A 25,954-nucleotide genomic window follows, 5' to 3' on the forward strand; every position below is an offset into this window, starting at 1 on the left:
GGAGGAGGATTATGGGGCCATATATACGAGGAGGAGGATGATGAGGCCATATATACGAGGAGGAGGATGATGGGGGCCATATATACCAGGAGGATGATGGGGCCATACATACAAGGAGGATGATGGGGGCCATACATACAAGGAGGATGATGGGGGCCATATATACGTATATATGAGGAGAAGGATGGGGGTCATATATACAAGGAGGAGGATGATTGGGCCATATACCAGGAGGATGATGGGGTCATATATACCAGGATGCACTATATGGGGCACATTATACTACAGGGCACTATATGACGCCATTATACTGTGGGGCACTATATGAGGCCATTAGACTGTGGGGCACTATATGGGGCCATTAGACTGTATGGAGGACTATATGGGGCCATTAGACTGTGGGACACTATAAGGGTTCATTAGACTGTGGGTCACTATATGGGGCCATTATACAGAGGGCTTGGCAACTCTGATAAGCAGTGTTGTTACTGAGGTCACTGCCCATCACAGCTGCTGGGTCTAGTGGAGCACAGTGGGTCCCGGAGTGGCTGGATTTGGGGATCGTCGTGGGATTTCATAGACTACATTGGACCTGCTTGGCTTTTTTTTCCAGAATAAATTGGTGAACCTGGGTAAATGTTGGGGAGTCTTTATTCCAATAACATTTATTTTTCTGTTTCTTTTTCCATTAGTGGGTTAGTATGGGGCCATTAAACTGTATGGAGGACTATGACTATATGGGGCCATTATAATGTATGGAGGACTATATGGAGCCATTATACTGTATGGAGGACTATAAGGGGCCATTATTCTGTATGGAGGACTATATGGAGCCATTATACTGTATGGAGGACTATAAGGGGCCATTATTCTGTATGGAGGACTATATGGGGCCATTATACTGTGGGGCACTATATGGGACCATTATACAGAGGGCTCGGTGACTCTGATGAGCGGTGTAGTTACTGATGTCACTGCTCATCACAGCCGCTGAGTCTCATGGAGTGCAGCGGGCCCCGGAGTGGCTGCTGCTGCGGCCTATCTTATTACACCACTGCACCTATAGAAGTGGATGGAGCGGGGTCATCTATTACACCACGTGTGTATTTTTTTGCGCGTACGGGTGTGCATGTGTATTTTTCTGTGTGTGTGAGTGTACATGTGTATTTTTCTGTGTATGTGAGCGTGCATGTGCATTTTCTGTGTGTGTGTGTATTTTCCTGTGTGTGCGAATGTTTCTATTTTCCTTTGTGTAAGAGCGCATGTGTATTTTGCAATGTATAGCAGAGATCGGATGATCGCATCTTCAAGTAAGAAATACAGTATAAAGTGAAAAGATATCTAAGCCCAGCATGTGCGATACTCCCCAGCCCAGTGTATCTAATCCAAGCCTGTGTGATAGTCCCCAGACTGGTGTATCTAATCCTGTCATCGTGTGAGATACTCCGCAGACTGGTGTATCTAAGCCCATCATCATGTGTGATACTCCCAAGACTGGTGTATCTAATCACATCATCATGCGCGATACTCCCCAGACTAATGTGTTATGCCTTAGGCCAGTGTATCTAATCCCATCGTCATGTGCAATACTCTCCTGACTGGTGTATCTAATACTGTCATCATGTGTGATACTCCCCAGACTGGAGTATTATGCCTTCGACCGCTGCATCTAATTCCATCATCATGTGCGATCCTGCCCAGACTGGAATATCTAATCCCATCATCATGTGTGATACTCCCCAGACTGGTGTATCTAATCCCATTATCATGTGTGATACTCCCCAGACTGGTGTATCTAATCCCTTCATCATGCGCGATACTCCCCAGACTGGTGTATCTAATCCCGTTATAATGTGCTATACTAACCAAGACTGGTGTATCTAATTCTTTCATAATGTGCGATACTCCCCAGACTGGTGTATTATGCCTTAGACCGGTGTATCTAATCCTGTCATCATGTGTGATACTCCCCAGATTGGTGTATCTAATCCCATCATCATGCGCAATACTCCCCAGACTGGTGTATCTAATCCCGTTATAATGTGCGATACTCCCAAGACTGGTGTATCTAATCCTGTCATCATGTGCGATACTCCCCAGACTGGTATATCTAATCCCCTCAGCACGTCTTATTCTCCAGTCACCTCCAGAGCTGCACTCACTATTCTGTTACATGATGACACAGAATAGTGACCGCAACTCTGGAGGCGACTAGAGGATAAGACACAATCTAACAGCAGAATAGTGAGTGCAGCTCTGGAGGATAAGACGTGATGTCCAGTCACCTCCAGAGCTGCACTCCCTATTCTGCTGTTACATCTGGTCTTATCCTCCAGTCACCTCCAGAGCTGCGCTCTCTATTCTGTGTCATCATGTAGCAGAATAGTGAATTCTGCTCTGGAGGTGACTAAAGAATAAGACAGCACGTCTTATCCTCCAGTCTCCTCCAGAGCTGCAGTCACTATTCTACTGTTACTTGTCACTGGTACCTAATCCATAACATGAGAGGTCACATGACTGGCGACCCTTTATATTTGCATTTATAATGAAAATACAAATTACTAAATAAAACTGAAACATTTAAATACATTATATACAAAATAAATAGTAAGAACACAAGGACAATATTCAGTCCAGGCCTGGGCCGCAGAGCTGACGCTCTAATATCAGACCTCAGTGACCGCTCTTTACTATATACTCCTGTATATCCAGGCCTGGGCCGCAGAGCTGACGCTCTAATATCAGACCTGTGTTGGTATCACTATGTGTCTTCGGCTGTGTGCCCACATAGCGTTTAAGAGTTTTTTCCGCGTGATGCTAATATCGCTTGGAAAGCTCTTGACAATGTGCATGCTAAAATGCATGCAAAAACCCTTGATTTGCGCTTGTGTTTTGCGGGAAAACGCATGTGAATTAGGCTTGCGCTTTCCCGCAGCAGGGGGATGCGGAAATTATGCAGAAATTTCTGCTTAATTTACGCAAAGTGGGCACATAGCCTAATATCAGACCTTGCTGCATAAGGATTTGCATGTAGTTGTGTGTTGGTATCACTGTGTCTACAACAAAATGGCTCCTCACTGTGAGAGATCCTAATTCCTAAACTTCATTGTCTCTTATCCATTTGTAAACACCCAGAAAGGGGGGGGGGGGGGAGACATCAGACATGGAGCAAATCCAGCCCAGATTTTCAGCAGTCGTAATGCATGCCAGCTCTACACAAGGTTTTCATGCCAAATTTCAGTAGCTGCTCCCCCTAGTGTTTCAAAGTGGAACATATCAAACTTTAAATTATTTTTCATATTTTACTCCATTAAAAAAATATGATAATATTGGAAAAACGAATCAAAACAATAATACTTTACGTTTTCGCAATTGTTGAAAAAAAATTTTTTTTGATGGCACCTTCCCTTTAAGAGGGAGCGCGCGCGCCCCAAACACAGTCCCCGGGAAGCTGCGTGCACCAGCAGCAGCACGGAGGCCGGAAGACGCCGGACCAGGACCACGGCGGTGAGGGGAACGGCGTCTCTGCCTGGCAGGGGGCAGAGACTCAGATGCTACACCTGCCATCTGCAATCTATTCCAGACAAAATTGAGCTCCAGAATTTAGCTCTTCTTTCCTTCTGAGCTTTTCCATGTGCCCAAACAGTAGTTTTTCACCACATACGGGATATCTGTGTACTCAGTAGAAATTGCACAACAAATTGTATGATCTCTTTTCTCCTGTTTCCTTTGTAAAAATTGTGAAAATTAAAATTTAAAATTTGGGGAAAAGCCAACATTATTGCAGTAAAAAAATATTTTTTTCATTTTCACGGCTCAATCTTTTAAATTTCTCTGAAGCACCTGTTGGTTCAAGGTGCTCACCACAACTCCAAATATGTTACATGAGGGGTATAGTTTCCAAAATAGGATCACTTGTGGGGGGGGGGGGGTTTCCACTATTTAGACACATCAGGTGCTCTGCAAATACGCGTTCCAAAAATCAAATGGTACACCTTCCCTTCCGAGCCCTGCCTTCACCCAAACAGTGTTTCTCCACCACATATGGGGTATCGGCATATTCAGGATATATCGCAAAACAAATTATATGGTGCATTTTCTCCTCTTACTCTGTTGAAAATGCAAATTTTAAGGCTAAATCAACATTTTTGTGGGAAAAATTAAAATGTTAATTTTTTCTCCACATTGCTTTAATTCCTGTAAAGAACCTGAGGGTAAACAAACTTCTTCAATGTGGTTTTGATCACTTTGAGGGGTGCAGTTTTTAAAACGGTGTCACTTTTGGGTATTTTCTGTCATACAGGCCCCTCAAAGTTACTTCAAATGTAATATGGTAAAATTTTTTTTGTTCATTTTGTTGGAAAATTGATGTAAATACTTTTATGCCCAAAAATGAAAAAAGTATTCTCGGAGTGATACCTTTTTTGGCTAACCAGAAAAGATACAGTACAGACCAAAAGTTTGGACACACCTTCTCATTTAAAGATTTTTCTGTATTTTCATGACTATGAAAATTGTACATTCACACTGAAGGCATCAAAACTATGAATTAACACATGTGGATTTATATACTTAACAAAAAAGTGTGAAACCACTGAAAATATGTCTTATATTCTAGGTTCTTCAAAGTAGCCACCTTTTGCTTTGATGACTGCTTTGCACACTCTTGGCATTCTCTTGATGAGCTACAAGAGGTAGTCACCGGAAATGGTCTTCCAACAATCTTGAAAGAGTTCCCACAGATGCTTAGCACTTGTTGGCCCTTTTGCCTTCACTCTGCGGTCCAGCTCACCACAAACCATCTCGATTGGGTTCAGGTCTGGTGACTGTGGAGGCCAGGTCATCTGGCGTAGCACCCCATCACTCTCCTTCTTGGTCAAATAGCCCTTGCACAGCCTGGAGGTGTGTTTGGGGTCATTGTCCTGTTGAAAAATAAATGATGGTCCAACTAAACGCAAATCGGATGGAATAGCATGCCACTGCAAGATGCTATGGTAGCCATGCTGGTTCAGTATGCCTCCAATTTTGAATAAATCCCCAACAGTGTCACCAGCAAAGCACCATCACACCTCCTCCTCCATGCTTCACGGTGGGAACCAGGCATGTAGAGTCCATCCGTTCACCTTTTCTGCGTCGCACAAAGACACGGTGGTTGGAACCAAAGATCTCAAATATGGACTCATCAGACCAAAGCACAGATTTCCACTGGTCTAATGTCCATTCCTTGTGTTCTTTAGCCCAAACAAGTCTCTTCTGCTTGTTGCCTGTCCTTAGCAGTGGTTTCCTAGCAGCTATTTTACCCTGAAGGCCTGCTGCACAATGTCTCCTCTTAACAGTTGTTGAAGAGATGTGTCTACTGCTAGAACTCTGTGTGGCATTGACCTGGTCTCTAACCTGAGCTGCTGTTAACCTGCGATTTCTGAGGCTGGTGACTCGGATAAACTTATCCTCAGAAGCAGAGGTGACTCTTGGTCTTCCTTTCCTGGGGCAGTCCTCATGTGAACCAGTTTCTTTGTAGCGCTTGATGGTTTCTGCAACTGCACTTGGGGACACTTTCAAAGTTTTCCCAATTTATCGCACTGACTGATCTTCATTTCTTAAAGCAATGATGGCCACTCGTTTTTCTTTACTTAGGTGCTTTTTTCTTGCCATAATACAAATTTTAACAGTCTATTCAGTAGGACTATCAGCTGTGTATCAACCAGAGTTCTGCACAACACAACTGATGGTCCCAACCCCATTTATAAGGCAAGAAATCCCACTTATTAAACCTGACAGGGCACACCTGTGAAGTGAAAACCATTTCCGGTGACTACCTCTTGAAGCTCATCAAGAGAATGCCAAGAGTGTGCAAAGCAGTCATCAAAGCAAAAGGTGGCTACTTTGAAGAACCTAGAATGTAAGACATATTTTCAGTTGTTTCACACTTTTTTGTTAAGTATATAATTCCACATGTGTTAATTAATAGTTTTGATGCCTTCAGTGTGAATGTACAATTTTCATAGTCATGATAATACAGAAAAATCTTCAAATGAGAAGATGTGTCCAAACTTTTGGTCTATACTGTATGTCGGGCTCTTTCATAAGGTCCAAGCCCATGCTGTGTTGGAGGCTTGGTATCTTTGATGTTTGTTTCCTCTGTCCCCTCCCGCCAACCACAAACAACAGAGAAGTTATGATTATTCTCTTCATCTCCTGACAGTTGCTTGCCCATCACCTCTTCATCCTCCATTTGTTCCTCATCTCTTTCACCTTCACTAACAGTTTGTCTGGTATCACCCGCACCCCTCGATCGCAGTAATCCACCCTCCCTTGGCATCGGCCTGTGTGACAACAGTCTGGAACTTTGAGACATTGTCATCCCTTCAGCATCCTCCTCTTTCTCTGGGACCACCACCTCCTCCCGCAGGCTATTCAAAGTCTGCTCCAGCATGTAGATGACAGGAATAGTGATGCTGATGACAGCATCGTTAGCGCTAACCATTTTAGTAATCTTTTCAAAACTGTGCAGAAGGGTGCAGAGGTCCTTAATCTGTACCCGCACCATAAACGTCATATGCTCCACGTCCGTACTGCATTGGCCCAGGCTATACGACATGACATACTGAGTCAGGGCAATTATGGCAGTTATGGCTTGTTGCTGCTGCCACAGTCACTGCAACATGTGCAGAGTGGAATTCCACCGTGGCAGCACATCGTATATCAACCTGTTAACTGGCATGGACAAAGACCTCTGTATCGATGCAAGTATATGACCTGAGGGGTACGAATGGTGGAAGTGAGCACACAGCTTCTGTGCCTTCTGCAGCAGCTCATCCAGGCCTGAATAGTGGCAGAGAAATCGCTGTACCACCAGGTTGAGGACGTGAGCCATGCAAGGCACGTGTATGAGCTTGCCTTGGCGTAGGTCCACCACCAGATTTGCACCGTTATCGCACACGGCCTTCCCTGGCTCAAGGTTCAGCGAAGACAGAAATTGCTCAAACTCATGTCAAACAAAAAATGTCACTCCAGATATCAAGTTTATCCAACACAAAACCCACTACATGCTATACTTAGTGGGTAAAATGGAGTTTCAGACAAAAATATGCATAAAATCACAATATTTTATTGAATCATCTCAAAAATAGTAATAAAAAAGGGGAAAAGGAAGTTAAAATTAAGCAGGACAATGTACTACCAGTTACACAGGGCCATATGAATAAGGGTCCACTCAATTGCTGAATATTTAAATTGAGAATGGTATTAAAAAGCCACATTCAACTGACAGCATTAAGCCACAATGATAGTTATAGATAAATCTTCATTCTAGTAATCATATAAATGGCTAATAGTAATCTCATCAGAAAATATGGGCTGCTAATATAATAACATCCACAGTGGGCATATAAAGTGCGAGTGCTCAGCAGCAAATAACCTTTGTTTTTCTGCCATACAATTTATATCATATGGTAAAAGGGAGACAGAGAGATCACAGAGAGGAAGCCAAGTAAATGAATTCCTTACAGCAAGAGAGAGGAAATGATCCCAGTGGCACTAGTGCTGCACCCCGATGACACCGTTTTGCCACGTTTATTCCAGGGGGCGTAACTTGCTCAAACTCAGCCTTGAGAGCTGTCCACAAATATTCAACTGTATGACTGTGATCTCCAGGCATATTAATTTTAACACTGATTACGATGAGCCCTCCTGGCTGTGCAGTACGGAGGAAGTGTTGATTCGCTCTGCACTGTTGGAATGCATGTCTCGTTAAGGCAGAGGTTGAGTGCGCAGGTGGAGGCCTAGCGGTGGTGGAGGAGGTAGAAGCAGTGGAGGAAGTGTGAAATACTGAGGTTTGTTCTGCAAGCCTTGAGGATTCCAAGAGTTATGGAGCAGCTGCTTCCCCGCCACCCAGTGCACAGTCAGCGAGATGTAACTCCCCTGGCCATGCTTACTCGTCCAGGTGTCTGTGGTGAAATGCTCCCTGGCAGACATAGATTTAGTCAAGGAATGGGTGATGTTGTCTGCGACATGCTGGTGTAGCGCAGGCACAGCTTTCTCAGAGAAGTAATGGCGACTGGGCAACTGGTACTGGGGGACTGCGATGGCCATTAGCTTTTGGAAACCATCTGTATCTACCAAGCGGAAAGGCAGCATTTCCATGGCTAACAGATTGGAGATGGTGGATTTCCGCCTCTTAGCTTTGTCATGCGCAGGATGATACAATCTTTTACATGACCACAACTGCAGGATTGAGGGCTGGCTGCAGTGCTGAGAGAGGGCGGAGTACGGTGAACCGGACAAACTGCTGGACTGTGAGTGAGTTGCAGGCGGAGATGTTATGGTGGATTGAGAAAGATGTGGTGTGCTCGGTGAAACAAAAACAGGCATGTCCGCTTCCATTACAGGTGACAGGCTCTCACTCAGCCTGACTGGAGCGGGTAAACAATCGGAGGTTCAGTGGTCAGAGACCTGCATGACAATACTTGACATGGTAACAGGAGGAGGAAGAAGCTGCAGATGTGGCTGAGGGGCAGCTGATGGTTGTTGAGTTCCGCTGGTCCACATTTTATGGCAGTGAGATTGCCAGAGTAACGCATGTTGATTGCGCATGTGAAGTGTCATGAATGTAGTAGTCAAATTATTGCACTTTTTCCCTCTACTGAGTTTTTTCTTGCAAAGTTATTATTATTTATTTATATAGCACCATTGATTTCATGGTGCTGTACATAAGAAGGGATTACATACCAAATACAGATATCACTTACAGTAAATAAACTAACAATGCTAGACTGGTACAGAGGGAAGAAGACCCTGCCCTTGCGGGCTTACATTCTGCCGGATTATGGGGGAGGAGACCGTAGGTTGTGGGGTTGCAGCAGCTCTGGTGGTGGTGATGCGGCAGTGTGGTCATTGCAGGTTGTAAGTGACTCGCCCCCTGGGCCGTGGGGCACTCGGAGCCGGACAACAGGGCAATAAAGGGGGTAGTAGTGGCAACCCGGTCCGTGGCTCAGGGTGGTCAGACCAAACGTTGTGGCAGTCTATTTATGCGATTTGCAATGTCCGACTACGCCACCCGTGGATTGCGGTCAGGGAGGACCGCCGCTGCAAGGCAGACCGCTGAGGCTGATGTGGATATGCAGCACAGGGATAGGATAACTCCCCATGGGAAGAGTGTAGCCTCAGGGCAGTGTAGGTGAATGCTGGGGGTGGTGGTGCAGGGCGTCCCAGTACCGTTAGTACTGGCGAGGTAAGAAGCACAAAGACAACGTGTTGCAGTTCAGGGTCTTTTACTCACAGTTCGTATACTCCAAGCCACTTCTGTACAGGTAGTGACCGCCCAAGCCGTGCTGCATCCACCAGGTGAGGGGCTCGGTCAACCCCCAGGCAATTCAGGAGCATGGCACAGAACTCCCGTCCAAACTTCCTCTGGCCGTGCCCCACCATTGACCCAACTTCTGTCCGGCTGCCTCGGGCCTTCTCTGGGAGAACTTGGTGCCAGCTTCCCTGGCCCTATGTGGTGCCTTCCTAGTAGGTTTAGCGAGGGGTCGCACCAATAAATGATCACGACCTCCGGTTCTTGGCTGAGGATTATTTGCCTCCACCATCTTGGGATCCGGTACCCTTTCCTTGCCTGACCCGTCACCCGTAATCTCCTGGGTCCTTAGGGTCCTTTCTACCTTCATGTTTCTGGGCCTTTCTGTTCTGTTCCTTTTCCTTCTCTGTTCCGTTCCTTTTCTTTCTCTCCCTCTCGGCCTGCCCGTGTCCCTAGGCCTGGCTTTGGAGCAGAACTCCAGCGGAGCCTCTGCTCCCCTTCTCCTCCACTCTCACTTCCTCCTCACAGACTGAACACTGTTCTAAGATGGTGCCCACCTTTTATACCTCCTCCTACGTGTCTGAGCTCAGGTGACCTGCATCCAATGAGCTCCTTCCTATGCCCAGAAACCAGTCCCTATCTGCTCCCACATCACTAGGGTTCCCCCCCTCCCCACTCCAGCCAGGGACATAGTCAGTCGTGCCTGCATACTAATGGGAGCACTGTAGGGCTGTCCCCCGGAAATGAGGAGTGTATATGTGTGCAGCTAACTGAGCCCTGGTCCATACTCCATCCTTACCCGGGAGTGGAATACCACACCTCTGGTTGAGGTGCAATACCCCTGTAGCGGCCGAACCCTCGGGGCGCTACATAAGCTTTCTTGAAGAGGGGGGTTTTCAAGTTCCGTCTGAAGGATCCGAATGTGGCAGATAATCAGACGTATTGAGGCACAGAATTCTAGAGGATGGGGCATATTCGAGAGAAGTCTTGGAGGCGATTGAGGGAGGAACGAATAAGTGTGGAGGTGGTCTTGGGAGGACCGGAGATTACGTGGGGGAATATATCGGGAGATTAGTTCAGAGATGTACGGAGGAGAAAGGTTGGGTTATGGATGGCTTTGTAGGTCCGTGTTGGTAGTTTGAACTGGATACCCTGGGCAATTGAGCTGGGATCTAGTGAAGAAATTTGCAGAGGGGGTAGCAGAGGATTATCAAGGAGAGAGATGAACGAGAGTGCGAGAGTGTTAGCAGGTAGGACACAGAGGAAGATGTTGGCAGATAACATGAGTTGGCTCATCCTTTGTGGTGTAAAAAAAGGCCCAGGCTAGGCAACCCATGCCGCTCCTGCGAGCCGCAGACTCGCGACCGCTGCTGGCCACAGCCACAGTTGTGGCTAAGGATGCAGCCCTCGTCATGGTTGCATCACTCTGTGTCTGCGCCATAGGGTGCAATGTAACCTCCTCATCTTCCTCCTCCTCCACCTCCTCAGATGAGCTACTCAGCTGCGTGCCTCTCGGTTTACACCAAGTGAGATCTACAACCTCCTCTTCAAATGTGTTATCCCATTCCTTGCCCTGAGAGTCACCCTCCTCCTCTTCTTGCTCTGACAGCACAGTTCAGTCCTCATGTGCCTCAGGTCTCTGAGTTTCATCAGGATCACCTCCCCCCGGGGGTTAATGTCTGGTGATGAGGATCAGGAAGCTGCTCCGACCCTACAGCATCCTGCCCGAATCCAACCCAAAAAAATTTGGAGCAGATTCTTTTCTCCTCTTGACTGTGAATTTTGGAGTACACTTCTGATGCCCATGGCATAGAATGTGTGAACAGTTCTGCAGACTCACCCATCTGTGGTTCCCTACTCAGTTGGGCTGTTGAACAGTTGTGACCCGGGATGGGAGGAAGCTAGAGTAATTGGAGTGCCACGTTTGTGGACTGTACTATGTTTGGCATCGCTTGCCATCCACTGGAGCACCTGCTCTTTCTGGCCCTCATCAACAAGGCATACTGCTGCCAAAGAAAGGGAGTGGAGTAGCCCGTCCAGTAACAGAAGTTGTCAATTGTCTTTGGATAGGACATGACAATGTTGGTTCACTAGTGCTTTCACTAACATTTCCACCCACCTCACGTATACATTGAACATCAAGCCTATTCCCCCTTACACCACACCGTCTCTTTTTGCCACTCATGTTGCTTGGATTGTGTGGTAGGAACACACTTTTAGCAACAAAAAATTTGATTTTTACTCTGCACACAGCTGAATTTCAGCGGCACTAAATGACAAGGTGAGATTTGGCTTGCAGTATCATGTTAGCAACAGAAGAAATTATTTTTTTACCGTGGATGAGGCCTTTATAACATAAAAAATATACTCCAAACAATTTCAAACTGAGATCTCCCCTACTGTATCATGTTAGTAACAGAAGAAAGTATTTTTTTTTTACTGTGGATGAAGCCTATATACAATAGAATATATGCTCCAAGAAATTTCAAACTCAGATCTAGCCTGCTGTATCATGCTAGTTACAGAAAAAATAAGATTTTTTACTGTGCATGAGTTGTGCATACAGCTGAATTTCACTGCCACTAAATGACAAACTGAGACATGGCGTGCTGCATCAAGTTAGGAACAGAAAAAAATAGCTTTTTTACACTGCACCAGCTGTGCATACAGCTGAATGTCAACCCCACAAAATCACAAGTTGAGATATGGCATACTCTATCATGTTTGTCACAGAAATATAGATTTTTAAAGGTGTACTTGTGCATGGAGTACAGTATAAGAAGTGCACAACAGACATTTGTGAAAATGAAATGTGCCCTGCTGTCTTTGTCTGCACCTCACTAATGGCACAAGAAAAAAAAATCTGCTGGAAGGTCGATTTCACAGCTACGCAGGACACTAGCTATCTAAACTAATCTGACTTAGAAGCAACGCCTAACTAACTAGCTAAAATCTCTAATGAATCCAGGAGCAGCATCAGGAGTAGCCTCTCTGACCTGTTACAGTGCTGGCCAAAAGTATTGGCACCCCTGCAATTCTGTCAGATAATACTCCGTTTCTTCCTGAAAATGATTGCAATCACAAATTCTTTGGTATTATTCTCTTCATTTAATTTGCTTGCAAGGAAAAAACACAAAAGAGAATGAAGCAAAAATCAAATCATTGATCATTTCACACAAAACTCCAAAAAAGGGCCGGACAAAAGTATTGGCACCCTCAGCCTAATACTTGGTTGCACAACCTTTAGCCAAAATAACTGCGAACAACCGCTTCCGGGATCCATCAATGAGTTTCTTACAATGCTCTGCTGGAATTGTAGACCATTCTTCTTTGGCAAACTGCTCCAGGTCCCTGATATTTGAAGGGAGCCTTCTCCAAACTGCCATTTTGAGATCTCTCCACAGGTGTTCTATGGGATTCAGGTCTGGACTCATTGCTGGCCACTTTAGAAGTCTCCAGTGCTTTCTCTCAAACCATTTTATAGTGCTTTTGGAAGTGTGTTTTGGGTCATTGTCCTGCTGGAAGACCCATGACCTCTGAGGGAGACCCAGCTTTCTCACACTGGGCCCTACATTATGCTGCAAAATTTGTTGGTAGTCTTCAGACTTAATAATGCCATGCACACGGTCAAGCAGTCCAGTGCCAGAGGCAGCAAAGCAACCCCAAAACATCAGGGAACCTCCACCATGTTTGACTGTAGGGACCGTGTTCTTTTCTTTGAATGCCTTTTTTTTTTCCTGTACACTCTATGTTGATGCTTTTTCCCAAAAAGCTCTACTTTTGTCTCATCTGACCAGAGAACATTCTTAAAAAACGTTTTAGGCTTTCTCAGGTAAGTTCTGGCAAACTCCAGCCTGGCTTTTTTATGTCTCGGGGTAAGAAGTGGGGTCTTCCTGCGTATCCTACCATACAGTCCCTTTTTATTCAGACGCCGACGGATAGTACGGGTTGACACTGTTGTACCCTCGGACTGCAGGGCAGCTTGAACTTGTTTGGATGTTAGTCAAGGTTCTTTATCCACCATCCGCACAATCTTGCGTTGAAATCTCTCGTCAATTTTTCTTTTCCGTCCACATCTAGGGAGGTTAGCCACAGTGCCATGGGCTTTAAACTTCTTGAAGACACTGCGCACGGAAGACACAGGAACATTCAGGTCTTTGGAGATGGACTTGTAGCCTTGAGATTGCTCATGCTTCCTCACAATTTGGTTTCTCAAGTCCTCAGACAGTTCTTTGGTCTTCTTTCTTTTCTCCATGCTCAATGTGGTACACAAAAGGACACAGGACAGAGGTTGAGTCAACTTTAATCCATGTTAACTGGCTGCAAGTGTGATTTAGTTATTGCCAACACCTGTTAGGTGCCACAGGTAAGTTGCAGGTGCTGTTAATTACACGAATTAGAGAAGCATCACATGATTTTTCAAAGGGTGCCAATACTTTTGTCCACCCCCCTTTTTTAGGTTTGGTGTGGAATTATATCCAATTTGGCTTTAGGACAATTCTTTTTGTGTTTTTTCATTGAAGACAAATTAAATGAAGATAATAATACCAAAGAATTTGTGATTGCAATCATTTTCAGGAAGAAACTGAGTATTATCTGACAGAATTGCAGGGGTGCCAATACTTTTGGCCAGCACTGTATAATCACAAAATGGCGTTAAAACAACATGTCAACTCCTTATATACAGAGGGACATGTGATTTCAGCAGCCAATGTCACACGCCCTTGTGTCTGGACATTGTGGATGGTTCCTGCGCCCTGATTGGCTACCCGCAATTTGCACACATAAAGTTTGGAAGAACAAAGATTACAAGCACTCCGCTCATCTGAGCCCTACCCACAACCTCCTCTCATCAATCACGTCTCTACCCCCACTTATCATACAAAACCACTATCCTAGCCAAAGTTTCTAAAAATACTTTAGTGGCAACGCAATCATTCCCACATTTTTACGAACTTTTACCTATTTGTGCCTATTTTCAGAAAAAAATGCTTGTTTCAAATCACAAATCCGAATGTGCAATATTCGTGCCAAATTTGAAATTGACGATCTTTTTTCGAACATATTCAGTCATCTATAGTTATCAGTTTGAATTCCCAAATTTTCCTCTCTTTGTCATCATTGAAATTACCTTTTAGTATTAAGACTTTTAAATCTGTCATACAATGTCCCGGTCCATAAAATTGTTTTCCCAAAGGCGTGGCCAGTTCATTCCTGATTATGTGTCTGTGTAGATTCATTCTGGCCTGTAGTTTTTGCATAGTTTCTCCAATACAGACACCTTCCAGGCACCTCATACATTGTATCATGTACATCACATTGGAGGATATACATGAAAAGACATCCATGATTTTATAATCCTGATTTGTGTTCAGTATGCAGACTGTATTTGATGGTAATATGTGGGTACAAGTTTTTCATTTTTAATTGTAAGGCTGTGTGCCCACTATGCGTTTTTTAAGCGTTTCCGCAGTGGCAATTCTGCCGCAGAAAAGCTTAAAAACCGCTTGGTAGAAGGCCTGCCATGTTCCCCAATGATAATCCGCATGTGCTGTGGAAATTTCCGCTGCGGATTATAACTGCAGAAAAATCCGCAGCATTACCAATTATTTTGCGTAATCGCTGTGTTTTCGCCGCCATTGACTTGCATTGAATCGCTTAATATCACCATGACTACACTTACACATGCGGATATTAAGTGATTCAATGTGCGGATGGTACCCGGGTCTGGAGAAGAGGAGACTCTCCTCCGGAACCAGGTTCCATAGTACCTGTAAAAAAAAAAAAAAGAATTTTAAAATGAAAAAATACATTATACTCACCTTCTGATGGCCCCCGGTCTCCATAGCGATTCGTCCTGGGTTCCCGGCAGCTCACAATGATCTAAAAGAACCTGCGGTGACGTCATTTAGTCATGTGACGGGTAACGCGACCGCTGACGTCGTCGGTCGCGTGACCTGTCACATGACTAAATGACGTCATGGAAGGTCCTTTTAGACCACCTCGAGCCGCCCAACACATCGGACGCATCGGAGGAGACCGGGGGCCATCGGAAGGTGAGTATTTATTTTTTACCAATCTTTTACTATAACTTGGTCACACGATATAAATCCATGTCGGTTGCATGGATTTATATAGTGTGACCAAGTTGTCAAGAACTTTCCATGTGATGCTAAAATTGCTTGGAAAGCGCTTGACAACCCGCATGTGAAATCGTATGTGAAAAATGCTTCACTTACGCTTGTCCCTGGCAGGAAAAATGCATGTAAAATCCGCATGTGTTTTTTCTGCCAGCGAGATGCAGAAACGCTCAGGAAAAATCTGGAGCATTTCTGCATCGTGGGCACATAACCTTACATGGGAATGTGCCCATCACTGATGGTGATGAGAGGACACTTCTGACAAGTAAATTCCTTAAGTTAGGGGGCTGTTTCTAGGAGAGAAGTGGTAGTTCTGGGGTGACAGCCAGCTATATCCAGGGCACCACAGTTATTCTCTACAAATTGTCAGCCCTGGGCCCACTTCCGGAGGTCTCAATACTAGCCACCATGGATGTAGAATCTCTATACTCCAACATTCCTCATGAGGACTGGATTGCAGCATGCAAACATTTCCTACAACAAAACAATCTGGCCATAGAACTAACTCTGCAATTCATCAGGTTTGTGATCCATCACAACTATTTCTCCTTAGGAAATAATTTATACCTGCAGTGTATGGACAGAGCCATGGGAAGCAAAATGGAAAAATGCAAGAGCGCAATAGGGTCTTATCCAATTAATAAATGTTACATAAAAGTATTAAAAACTGCTCACCTAGTAGGGTTGTGTGGGACACAACACCTATAAAGCCTGGACTCCAAATGCTGCAGCTTCCTATGGATATGTCAGAGATAGATGCTGGGAAAGGAAGTTGTTTCTGCGCTCTCTGGAGTTGCGACAAACCATTACATGTATGGTTGTCCTGAGGAAAGAGTCGGTGGACTCTGAAACGCGTAGACAATAAACCTACATTTTTAGCCATACTAATGGTTTGTTGTGACTCCAGAGAGCGCAGAAACAACTTCCTTTCCCAGCATCTATCTATGGGAAGCAAAATGTCTCCACAATATGCTAACCTATTTATGGCTAAACTTTATGGCTTTCTTGTCATCTTGCTGTATTAAACCTCTAGTATACTTCCGCTACATTGATGATCTAGGGAGGCTCAAAATATGATCTGCTCATCTTCCACAATAACTGCAACAAGTTCCACCCAACCATCAAGCTCACCCTCAACTTCTCAAAGTCCCAAATACATTTTCTGGACATGGCCATATACATCAACACCATACAAACATCAATTTTCCATAAGCCCACAGAATGTCTGGCGTATCTTAGGCAGGTTTCACACATCCGTATATTTCCGGTACCGGAAAAACTGGTACCGGAGATATCCGTGTCCCGTGTGTCCATATGTATGTGTGTGTCACACGTGTGGCAACTGTATGCTGCTCGTGTGCCATACCAGGATCACATGGACCGTCGCCTGGAAATCAGCTCTACAGTTAGCGCTGTTCCCAAGCGCCAGGTGCTGAACATTGCCCTCATCATGGTTTCTTGCCGGTGCTTCGATCAGCACCAGCAGGGACAATGATGAGGGGTTCAGGGTTCAGCATCCGGCGCTTGGGAACAGCACTAACTCTACTGCTGATTCCTAGGCACCGGTACTTGTCACACTGATGACACATGGATGTAATCTGTGTGTGTTCAGCATGAGACACTTTTGTGAACCATGCGCTCGCAAAAAAACAGACAAGTCAGCGTGTGGAGCACACGGACACACGGTCTGTGGATTCACACTGATATGTACGCAGACCCATAGATTTGAATGGATCTGCATGTGTCAGTGTCTCCAGTACATGTGGAAACTGTCACCACATGTCCTGGAAACATGAATGTGCCCTTAGATAGAACAGCTTTCATCCAAGACACACAAAAAAATCCATCATCTACAGTCAAGCTCTGAGGTACATTTGAATCTGTTCAGACAGTAAGGACAGAAAACTACAGCTGCTATCACTGAGGAATACATTCCTACAACAAGGATACCATCCAATGGTGATAGATATACAGATCCACAGAGCTACAAGGAACCCAAGAAGCAGCCTCCTGGATTACAGACAGAGGGAGGACAACAACAGGGTGCCTCTTGTGGTCACACACAGCCACCACATGGGAATCCTAAGGAAAATTGGTGCTGATCTCCAACCCATATTCCACAGAGACCACAAACTGAAGGGAGTATTCTCAGAATTAGGGCAGCACGGTGGCTCAGTGGTTAGCACTGCAACCTTGCAGCGCTGAGGTCCTGGGTTCAAATCCCAAGAGGACAACATCTGCAAGGAGTTTGTATGTTCTCCCAGTGTTTGCGTGGGTTCTCCGGTTTCCTCCCACACTCCAAAGACATACTGATAGGGAACTTAGATTGTGAGCCCCAATGGGGACAGTGCCCATAATGTCTGTAAAACACTGTAGAATTAATGACGCTACATAAGTGAATAAAATAAATAAACTACCACTTCTCTCCTACAAACAGCCCCCTAACTTAAGGAATCTCCTTGTCAGAAGTGTCCTATCATCACCATGAGTGACAGGCACATTGCCATGAAAAATAAAAAATGCAAAACTTGTACCTACTTATTACCATCAAATACAGTCTGCATACCAAACACAAATCAGGACTATAAAATCATGGATTTCTTTTGGTGTACATCAGTGGCTCTCGACTCCAGCCCTCAAGACCCACCAACAGATCATGTTTTCAGGATTTCCATAGTATTGCACAGGTGATGGAATTATATCACCTGTGCAATACTAAGGAAATCCTGAAAACATGATCTGTTGGTGGGTCTAGAGGACTGGAGTTGAGAACCACTGGTGTACATGATACAATGTATGAGGTGCCGAAAGGTGTCTTTATTGAAGAAACTATGCAAAAACTACAGACCAGAATGAATCTACACAGACACACAATCATGAATGAACTGGACACGCCTGTGGGAAAACATTTCTCTGGACCGGGACACTGTATGACAGATTTAACAGTCTTAATACTAAAAGGTCATTTCAAAGAAGGCAGAGAGAGGAAAATTTGGGAATTCAAACTGATAAGAATGTTGGATTCCTTGACAACAGGACTTAATTTAACACCTGGATGTATGACTCACTACATGGATTCAACTCAAACCTCCACCAGAGGGTCTCCAGATAATTAAACATTTCCACTTCCTCTCCATGTGCAACAAAAAAAATCCTAATTTGATTTCTTTGGCTTATCATTAGGAGGAATCACCCCCTCCACCTCATGAGCAAATGTCCTGCTGTAAAATATCTTAAATGTTGTGCCGTCTTCATTTGTCTTATTAATTCACTTCTAATCCTGCCTGAAGAAGGAGCCTGTGTGCTCTGAAAGTGTGGCACCCCAGGAGTCTGGTTGCCACATTGGCATTGCCTCCCTCACAGGGGGTGATGCCATGCCTGTAAGTCAGGAGGGGTCCCCTAATCAGGTATATCAGCATCCAACACTTTCCTGGCTCCAGACCAGAAAGGGGAGCTCCTCCCCTTTGAAACTGGAATCTGGAGGTGGGGTTAGCGCGAGGGAGAGCAGAGAGTTGAGAGGAGTTGGAGACAGGACAGCGACGAGGAAGGACCTGGGGAAGGGAGCTGTGAAAAAGCTCGCCCCAGAGGAATGCACAGGAAACCGGACACCGGAGTCCGTGGCTGTGGGGCACTGAAGGCCCAGCAGCTAAATCTGGAGGGCAGGAGACTGCAGGTCTCCTGGCCACACCAGACGCCCGGTGACTCAGCAGCATCATAGTGCCCATCACCGCCACATGGGAGTGACACTTGAGGAAGCCCGAGTTGCCTGCCATACGGGTGAGGAAACAAACGTTTTACTCAGGGACGAGGGCCGCAGCACAGCTATAAGCAGCAGGGCCAAAGAGAATAGCGCCGAGGGAAGGCCTACCCCTCCACCTGGAGAGGTGGATCCCCCAACTTGCTTCCAGGCCGCTCGGGCCTCCACCACTAACTGCTACCTGTGCCCTGGTCTGCTCTTTAAAACCACAAGTAAAAATAGAGGAAACCGCCATTAATTTGTTGTCTGGTCATTATCTGCACCCTTAGCCCTGCACGGCACCGCACCAGTAATGTGTACCTCATCGGATCATCAGCTGCACTGCCCTGGAGCTCAGCTCTGCCTGTGGAGAGCTGAACCAACTCTGCTGCGTCACCATCAGCTCCAGTGGATCTGCACCGCAGCAGCGGCCCCACATAGCCGCATACCACAGGTGGCGTCACGAACATTATTATCTCAGAAACTTTATTCCCCTTTACTTGACCGCCTGGGGCCACGGACTGGGTCACCGCCACTGTGACATCCCCCGCACTGACCAGCCCGGCTACCGAGTACCCCACGGCCCCAGGGGGCGTGTCAAAAGCTTGCATATATTTTTTTTCTGGTTAGCAAATAAAGGTATCACTCCGAGAATACTTTTGTCATTTCTGGGCATAAAAGTATTTACATCAAAATTTCTGGCTAACACAATACCACAATATAACTTTGTATTGTATGCTGGAAAATTGAGACATTGTTAATCATCTTTTAACTTTCTAACAAAAAAAAAATATATTGTTTCAAACATGATGCTGATGTAAAGTAGACACGTGGTAAATTGTATTTATTAACTATGTAGTGTGGTATAACTATCTGGTTTAAGAGCATAATAATTACAAGTTTGGAAATTGAGAAATTTTCAACATTTTCATCAAAATTGTGATATTTTCATAAATAATAATAACTAAAAATATTGGACTAAATTTACCACTAACATGATGTGCAATGTACAGTATCACGAAAAAACAGTCCCAGAATCACTGGGATACACTGAAACGTTCCAGAGTTGTTATCACATAAAGTGACACTGGTCAGAATTATTAAAAGGTGAAAACATACTGAAAACAGGCTTGGGGGTGAAGGGGTTAATAAACTTTATTTAAAAAAAAGTCATTATTATTATTGGTGGCTCCATAGTATTTTTATATTGAATATACTATATAATTTTACTCCATTAGATAATACAATTATGTTTTCTATCTACTCCAAGATAAACTAATACTATTACATTTCCTATCTGCTCCTTTTTGCAGGGAAGAGAAGTTGTGCTGGAGAGATCTTGGCTAAAGTTCAGCTTTTCCTTGTCTTTACAAAGCTGCTGCAGAACTTCACATTCACTTCTCCTCCGGGAGCAAAGCTGGATCTCAGTGCTGCTAATGGTTTCACCTTACACCCACAGAAACATGAGATCTGTGCAATATCTCGAAATTAATGGGCAGCTTTCCTTGTAGCTGCCACACTTTCAAGGGGTTGTCCCAACATTAATGGAGATTTCTTAACTTTTCAGCCAAAAAGTGTACAATGTGTGTTATACTGTATATGTGCAAGTTACTAATATACCATTTCTTAAAATTCTGCGCCATTTTCGAAATTGATCAAGCAACGTCAGTCTTGATTGCTACTGGCTGTGCCATTCACATAGCGTTCCTGTCTATGAAATGTCTGCAGCGAGAGGAGCATTTGACCATACATATCATTCAGCCTCCTTCTTTGCTCATGTACTGTGCTTCAGTAGAGGACCCTGAATGACATTTATAGATACTTATCTCTCTGCTTGCAGTTATCGTGACCGGACTGCCATTTGGACGGCACAGAAGGCTTGCCGATCAAAAATGCATGACTTAAAGGGCTCGTACCCAGATTGTAAAACCAGATTGTAAAACGTCTTAGAATTTTAATTGTTGGTACAGCAGGTGCTTGATGAGTATGCATAATATATAACTGGAGTAATAAATAATAGGTTTCGGATAAAATGGGGAAACACATATTTAGGAACTTTGTATACTGGTGTATGAGGTGAAAGAAAGAGAAACAGTTCATTCTATGGTTCTGTATTGCTTACATTGGGTGCCGGTGGGATTTAGGGGTCAGTATATTGTATATGCACTGACTGTTATAGCTTATATGCATTGTAAACATGTTTATGGCGATGTGTTTAGTTCACCGTTTTTTTTAACAAGGATATTACTAAGTTTATCATGTATTTCAAGAGATTCTCCGGTGTAACAGTGACAAAAATGTGCCCCATCAGGGATAAACATTCCCTGCTCTCCTGATTAGTGCAGATCCCAGGGATTGGACCCAGCCAAGATCATGAAATTACTACCTATTCTGTGCATAGAGGATTAATTGTTTTCATTGGATAATCCCTTCAACATGGTGCATGATAACTGTGCTATCTCGGTCAAAAGGACTCAGGCCAAAAGAGATGACACTCTACTGGAGAAAAGTCCCTGCTCACAATAGATGACACTCTACTGGAGAAAAGTCCCTGCTCACAAGAGCTGACACTCTTTAGGAGGGAGGTCACCACCCATAAGAGCTATGGGTCTGGTCAAAAATGAAATATCTGCAGTCAATCTGTGTGACTGTAGACTTTTGAATCCCCCCAGCACACGCACCCTGCGTTGCAAGGATTCGCCGGTTTCTGAGCCAGGAACGGCGGTGATGTATTAAATATATATGAATATCTCTATAATAAAGCATCACATTACAGATATCAAGGTATCATTGTATTCAGCTTTCTATGACCTGCATGCCCATAGATGGCTTAGTTGGATTGATCATGCTGATAGGTTCCCTTTAAACTATAAAGGGGAGAAGACACTGCCCACAAGAGCTGACTCTCTTCAGGAGAAGACTCTGTCCATAACAACTATAACCTACAAGAGAGCTGATAATCTACACAAGAGGGGATCTGGCCAATAAGAGCTGACACTACTGTATTTTAACCCTTCTGAAGTCTGCCATGCATCTCCATGCCTGTATTGCTCTGCATGCAACTAATTGGTATATATTTCTTATTCATCTGCTGTATTTTAAAACTTCTGAAGTCTGCATTGCATCTCCATGCCTGTATTGCTCTGCAACACATTGGTATATACTGTATTTACCATTCATCTGTATTTTAACCCTTCTGAAGTCTGCATTGCATCTCCAAGCCTGTATTGCTCTGCAACTCATTGGTATATATTTCCCATTCATCTACATTTTTTAAGCCATAATGCTTTAAGGTCATCACACTTACTTAACAAAGTTTTATGATCCATGTAGATCTGCTAGTCTGTTTTTTTTTTCTCTTCAGTTTTATTGTTTCCTGTTGTCTTAAGCTAATTGAGTGCTAAGGAGTTAAATCTGTGTTAGATCTAAGCACATACTTCCCTATGTATTGAGACATAGCTAAGGGGCAGCATTTATGCATAGTTTTTCAAATTCCCATCGGTTTTCAAAGTCCCGGCACAGTTGGACAGGGCAGGAGACAGGTAAGACATGCAAGACAATTAAACAAACTTGCTGCCAGGCAATCTGTTTTACAAACAGTGTTCACTATTTGTATTTGTGCCATTTATGTTGTGGCTGCTACAATCATCCACATTCACCGTTCTCCCACAAACTTGGCACACTTCATCCATATTAACCTCTCTCTCCTCTCTTCTACTATGTACAGCTCTCATGCTCTCTTCACAATGTTATACCGCACAGACCCATTCACTACCACCATACAATACAAGAAACGCTCTCACAAATCACTCAACCATCTGCTCACTCTCTCTATCTTCCTTCTCTTAGTCGCAGGTGATATTTCTCCTAATCCAGGACCTTCTTGTAAAAATAACACTAACTCTTTCCCTGCTACATTCAGAAACCCTGCTAATCTCATTAATATTCCCTGCATGCCTTCTGTCTCATTCAACTGTGCCCTTTGGAACGTGCTGTCAGCTCTCCTACATCCATGACTTCTTCCTCTCAAATTCCCTCAACCTTCAGGCTCTCGCTGAAACATAGATCCAGCAGTCGGACACAATTGCCACTGCTGCTCTCTCATATGGTGGCCTACATTTCTCTCATACCCCGAGACCTGACAACAGATCAGGCGGAAGTATTGGTCTGCTCCTTTCAACAAAATGTACTTTTCAAGTTATCCCCCCAGTTTTCTCACTTATCTTCCCTTCTTTTGAGGCCTACACAGTCAGACTCTACCGGCCCTTCTCCCTGCGAGTGGTGGTTGTGTATCGCCCTTCGGGCTCCTCCCATCAGTTTCTGGATCACTTTGCCACTTGGCTTCCAAAGTTTCTATCCTGTGACATCCCCACTCTCATCATGGGGGACTTTAACATCCCAATTGGCGATCACCTTTCCCCATTTGCCGCTCATCTTTTAAGGCTAACTTCCTCCTTCGGCCTTTCACAGCTTACTAACTCTCCTACACATGAATATGGAAATACTCTTGACCTGATTTTCACCCGCCTCTGTTCAATACATTACTTACTAACTCTCCTCTTCTGCTCTCTGACCACAACCTTCTTTCATTCTCTGTCAATAACTGTCTCCCTGCTCAAGACATCCTCACTTTCCACATCTATAGAAATATACATGCCACTAACACCAATAAATTCATAAAAATGTTGCAATCATCATTGGCCCCAAACTCCTCCCTCTCATGTCCTGACTCTGCACTGAAGCATTATAACAAAACATTGCAATGCTCATTGGGTGAAGCCGCACCTCCTACACAGAGAACAACTCGGCACAGACGACGACAACCCTGGCACATGCTTCAAACACGTTTTCTCCAGCAGTGCTCTAGGTGTGCCGAACGGCTGTGGAGAAAATCTAATCTGGCCGAAGATTTCCTCCACTATAAATTTATGCTTAAAACCTATAACTCCTCCCTTCACCTCTCCAAACAAACCTACTTTAACAACCTCATCATCTCACTGTCCAATAATCCTAAACGCCTCTTCGACACTTTTCATTCTCTCCTTAATAGTGTTGAGCCACCCCCGTAGTGTTCGAGTTCGGTTCGGTTCGTCGAACACCCGTGTGTTCGCCGAACTGTTCGTCGAACTGTTCGTCGAACACCTTCGAACACCGTTAAAACCAATGGCAGGCAAACAAAAACACATAGAAACACATAGAAAACACCTTCAAAGGTGTCCAAAAGCTGACAAACTGCTCAGAAGACATAACTAACACATGGAAAAGTGACAAGTACATATAGTCATGCGAAAATAAAAGAGGTGGAGGAGTAAAAGGAGGGGGAGACACAGATATAGGCATGTCATGCCCTTCTAAAATCCAAAAAGTGAGAAGCCGACACGGCCAGTCCGCTCCTGCCCGTGCCAACTCCGTGTCGCCGGGTTTGTGCCAGAGCCGCGGTGAACCCTGACGGCCAGCCCCCCTCTCCCAATACTGGTGCCTGTCCGCTGGTGGGTCGAGCGAGCCCCCCCTGTGGTGGAGGCAGCTCTAAGCTTTTTAATTTAAATTGTCTCTCTAATTTGAATGAATACACTTTAAATCCATTTACAAGGATCTATTGGAGGGCAAGTCTCATGCCAGCAGCCGTGGTAATTCCAGCTCCAGTAGCGTCCACTAAAGCTGCTGCAGTTAAAAAGCTTTTATAAGGATCGAGCTCGGCTGTCCACCGCAAGGCATCCTACTGCCAGTCCCAGCCCCTATGCCTTGGGGTGCCTCCTGATGCTCTTCACTAAGTATCCCATGGTCCTGAAGCATTTCCTTTGAAAAAATTAAGTGTCTAAACTACAGGTGGTGCAGCTTGCTTAACAGCCGGGATAATCCTCTGACTAGCAGACACTGCTACTAGGCACAAAGTATTTCCTGGGCTAGATGCAGTTAAAAATTTGTAATTAGATACTCTCGTTGGATGCTGAGAAAGCATTCCATAGAGTCTCCTGGCACGCCATATATGATTCTCTTAAAAAGCTTGGGGTAGGGGTCTAGGGGACCCTTTTATAGCCAAAATCACGGCCCTGTATCGCAATACGTCACCTAGGCTGAAGATAAATGGAACTGTAGCACCCTGAGGGCTCGGTTGCTACAGACGTATTGCACCTCACCCAGAGGTGTGATATCTCACTCTCAGGTAAGGATGGAGTGTGGATCAGGACCCGACACCTGCATGCATTACACCACATTGCCGTGGGGCAGGGCGACCAATATGCCCCTGAGATGGGCACGACAGTCCCTGTCCCTGGCTGGAGTGGGGGGAGGGAACACTGAGGAAGGGGAACCCTGTAGTGCAGGAGCAGGGAGGAAGCAGTTCCTGGGTGCATTGAGAAGGGAGTATAAAAGGTGGGCACCATCTTAGTTCAGTGCAGAGAAGTCTGAGCAGAAGTGGCAGGGAGCAGGGGCTCTGTATGAGCTCTGCTCCGGAGGCGGGCCTAGTAACAGAGGCCCAGGCCTGGAAGAGGGAGAAGGAAGGAAGAGGAGCGGAGAAGGCTCCAGGAACGAGGAATGAAGGGATCCCAGGGGTGCGGACGGGCGAGTCGCCACCGCACGCCCGAATCCACCTGCGTGGAGGGGTCAGGCCAAAGGGGGAGACCGGTCCCCGAACTAGTGGAGGCAGGAAACGACCCTCAGCTAGAAACCGGAGGCTCTGACATTTTATGTGGCACAGCCCCTCGCTACACCCGCTAGGAAGGCACCACATATGGTCAGGGAAACTGGCGCCAAGTTTACCAAGAGGAGGCCCGAGGCAGCCGG

General features: G+C 45.0%; 1 protein-coding gene across 1 annotated transcript in view; it reads left to right on the top strand.

The window, feature by feature from the left end:
* The window catches only part of LOC141258807 (cytochrome P450 2C5-like), a 283,474-nt gene extending 260,971 nt beyond the window's left edge, over nucleotides 1–22,503 (top strand). Inside the window, exon 10 of the mRNA XM_073673949.1 lies at nucleotides 20,485–22,503. Coding sequence (XP_073530050.1) covers nucleotides 20,485–20,663 — 179 coding nt within the window. The 3' untranslated portion in view covers nucleotides 20,664–22,503. The remainder of the gene's footprint in view (nucleotides 1–20,484) is intronic.
* Nucleotides 22,504–25,954: the final 3,451 nt, after the last annotated feature.

This window comes from Phyllobates terribilis, unplaced genomic scaffold, assembly GCF_046119375.1.
Source record: "Phyllobates terribilis strain yellow unplaced genomic scaffold, ASM4611937v1 Scaffold_3__8_contigs__length_932513732, whole genome shotgun sequence".
Lineage (NCBI taxonomy): Eukaryota > Metazoa > Chordata > Amphibia > Anura > Dendrobatidae > Phyllobates > Phyllobates terribilis.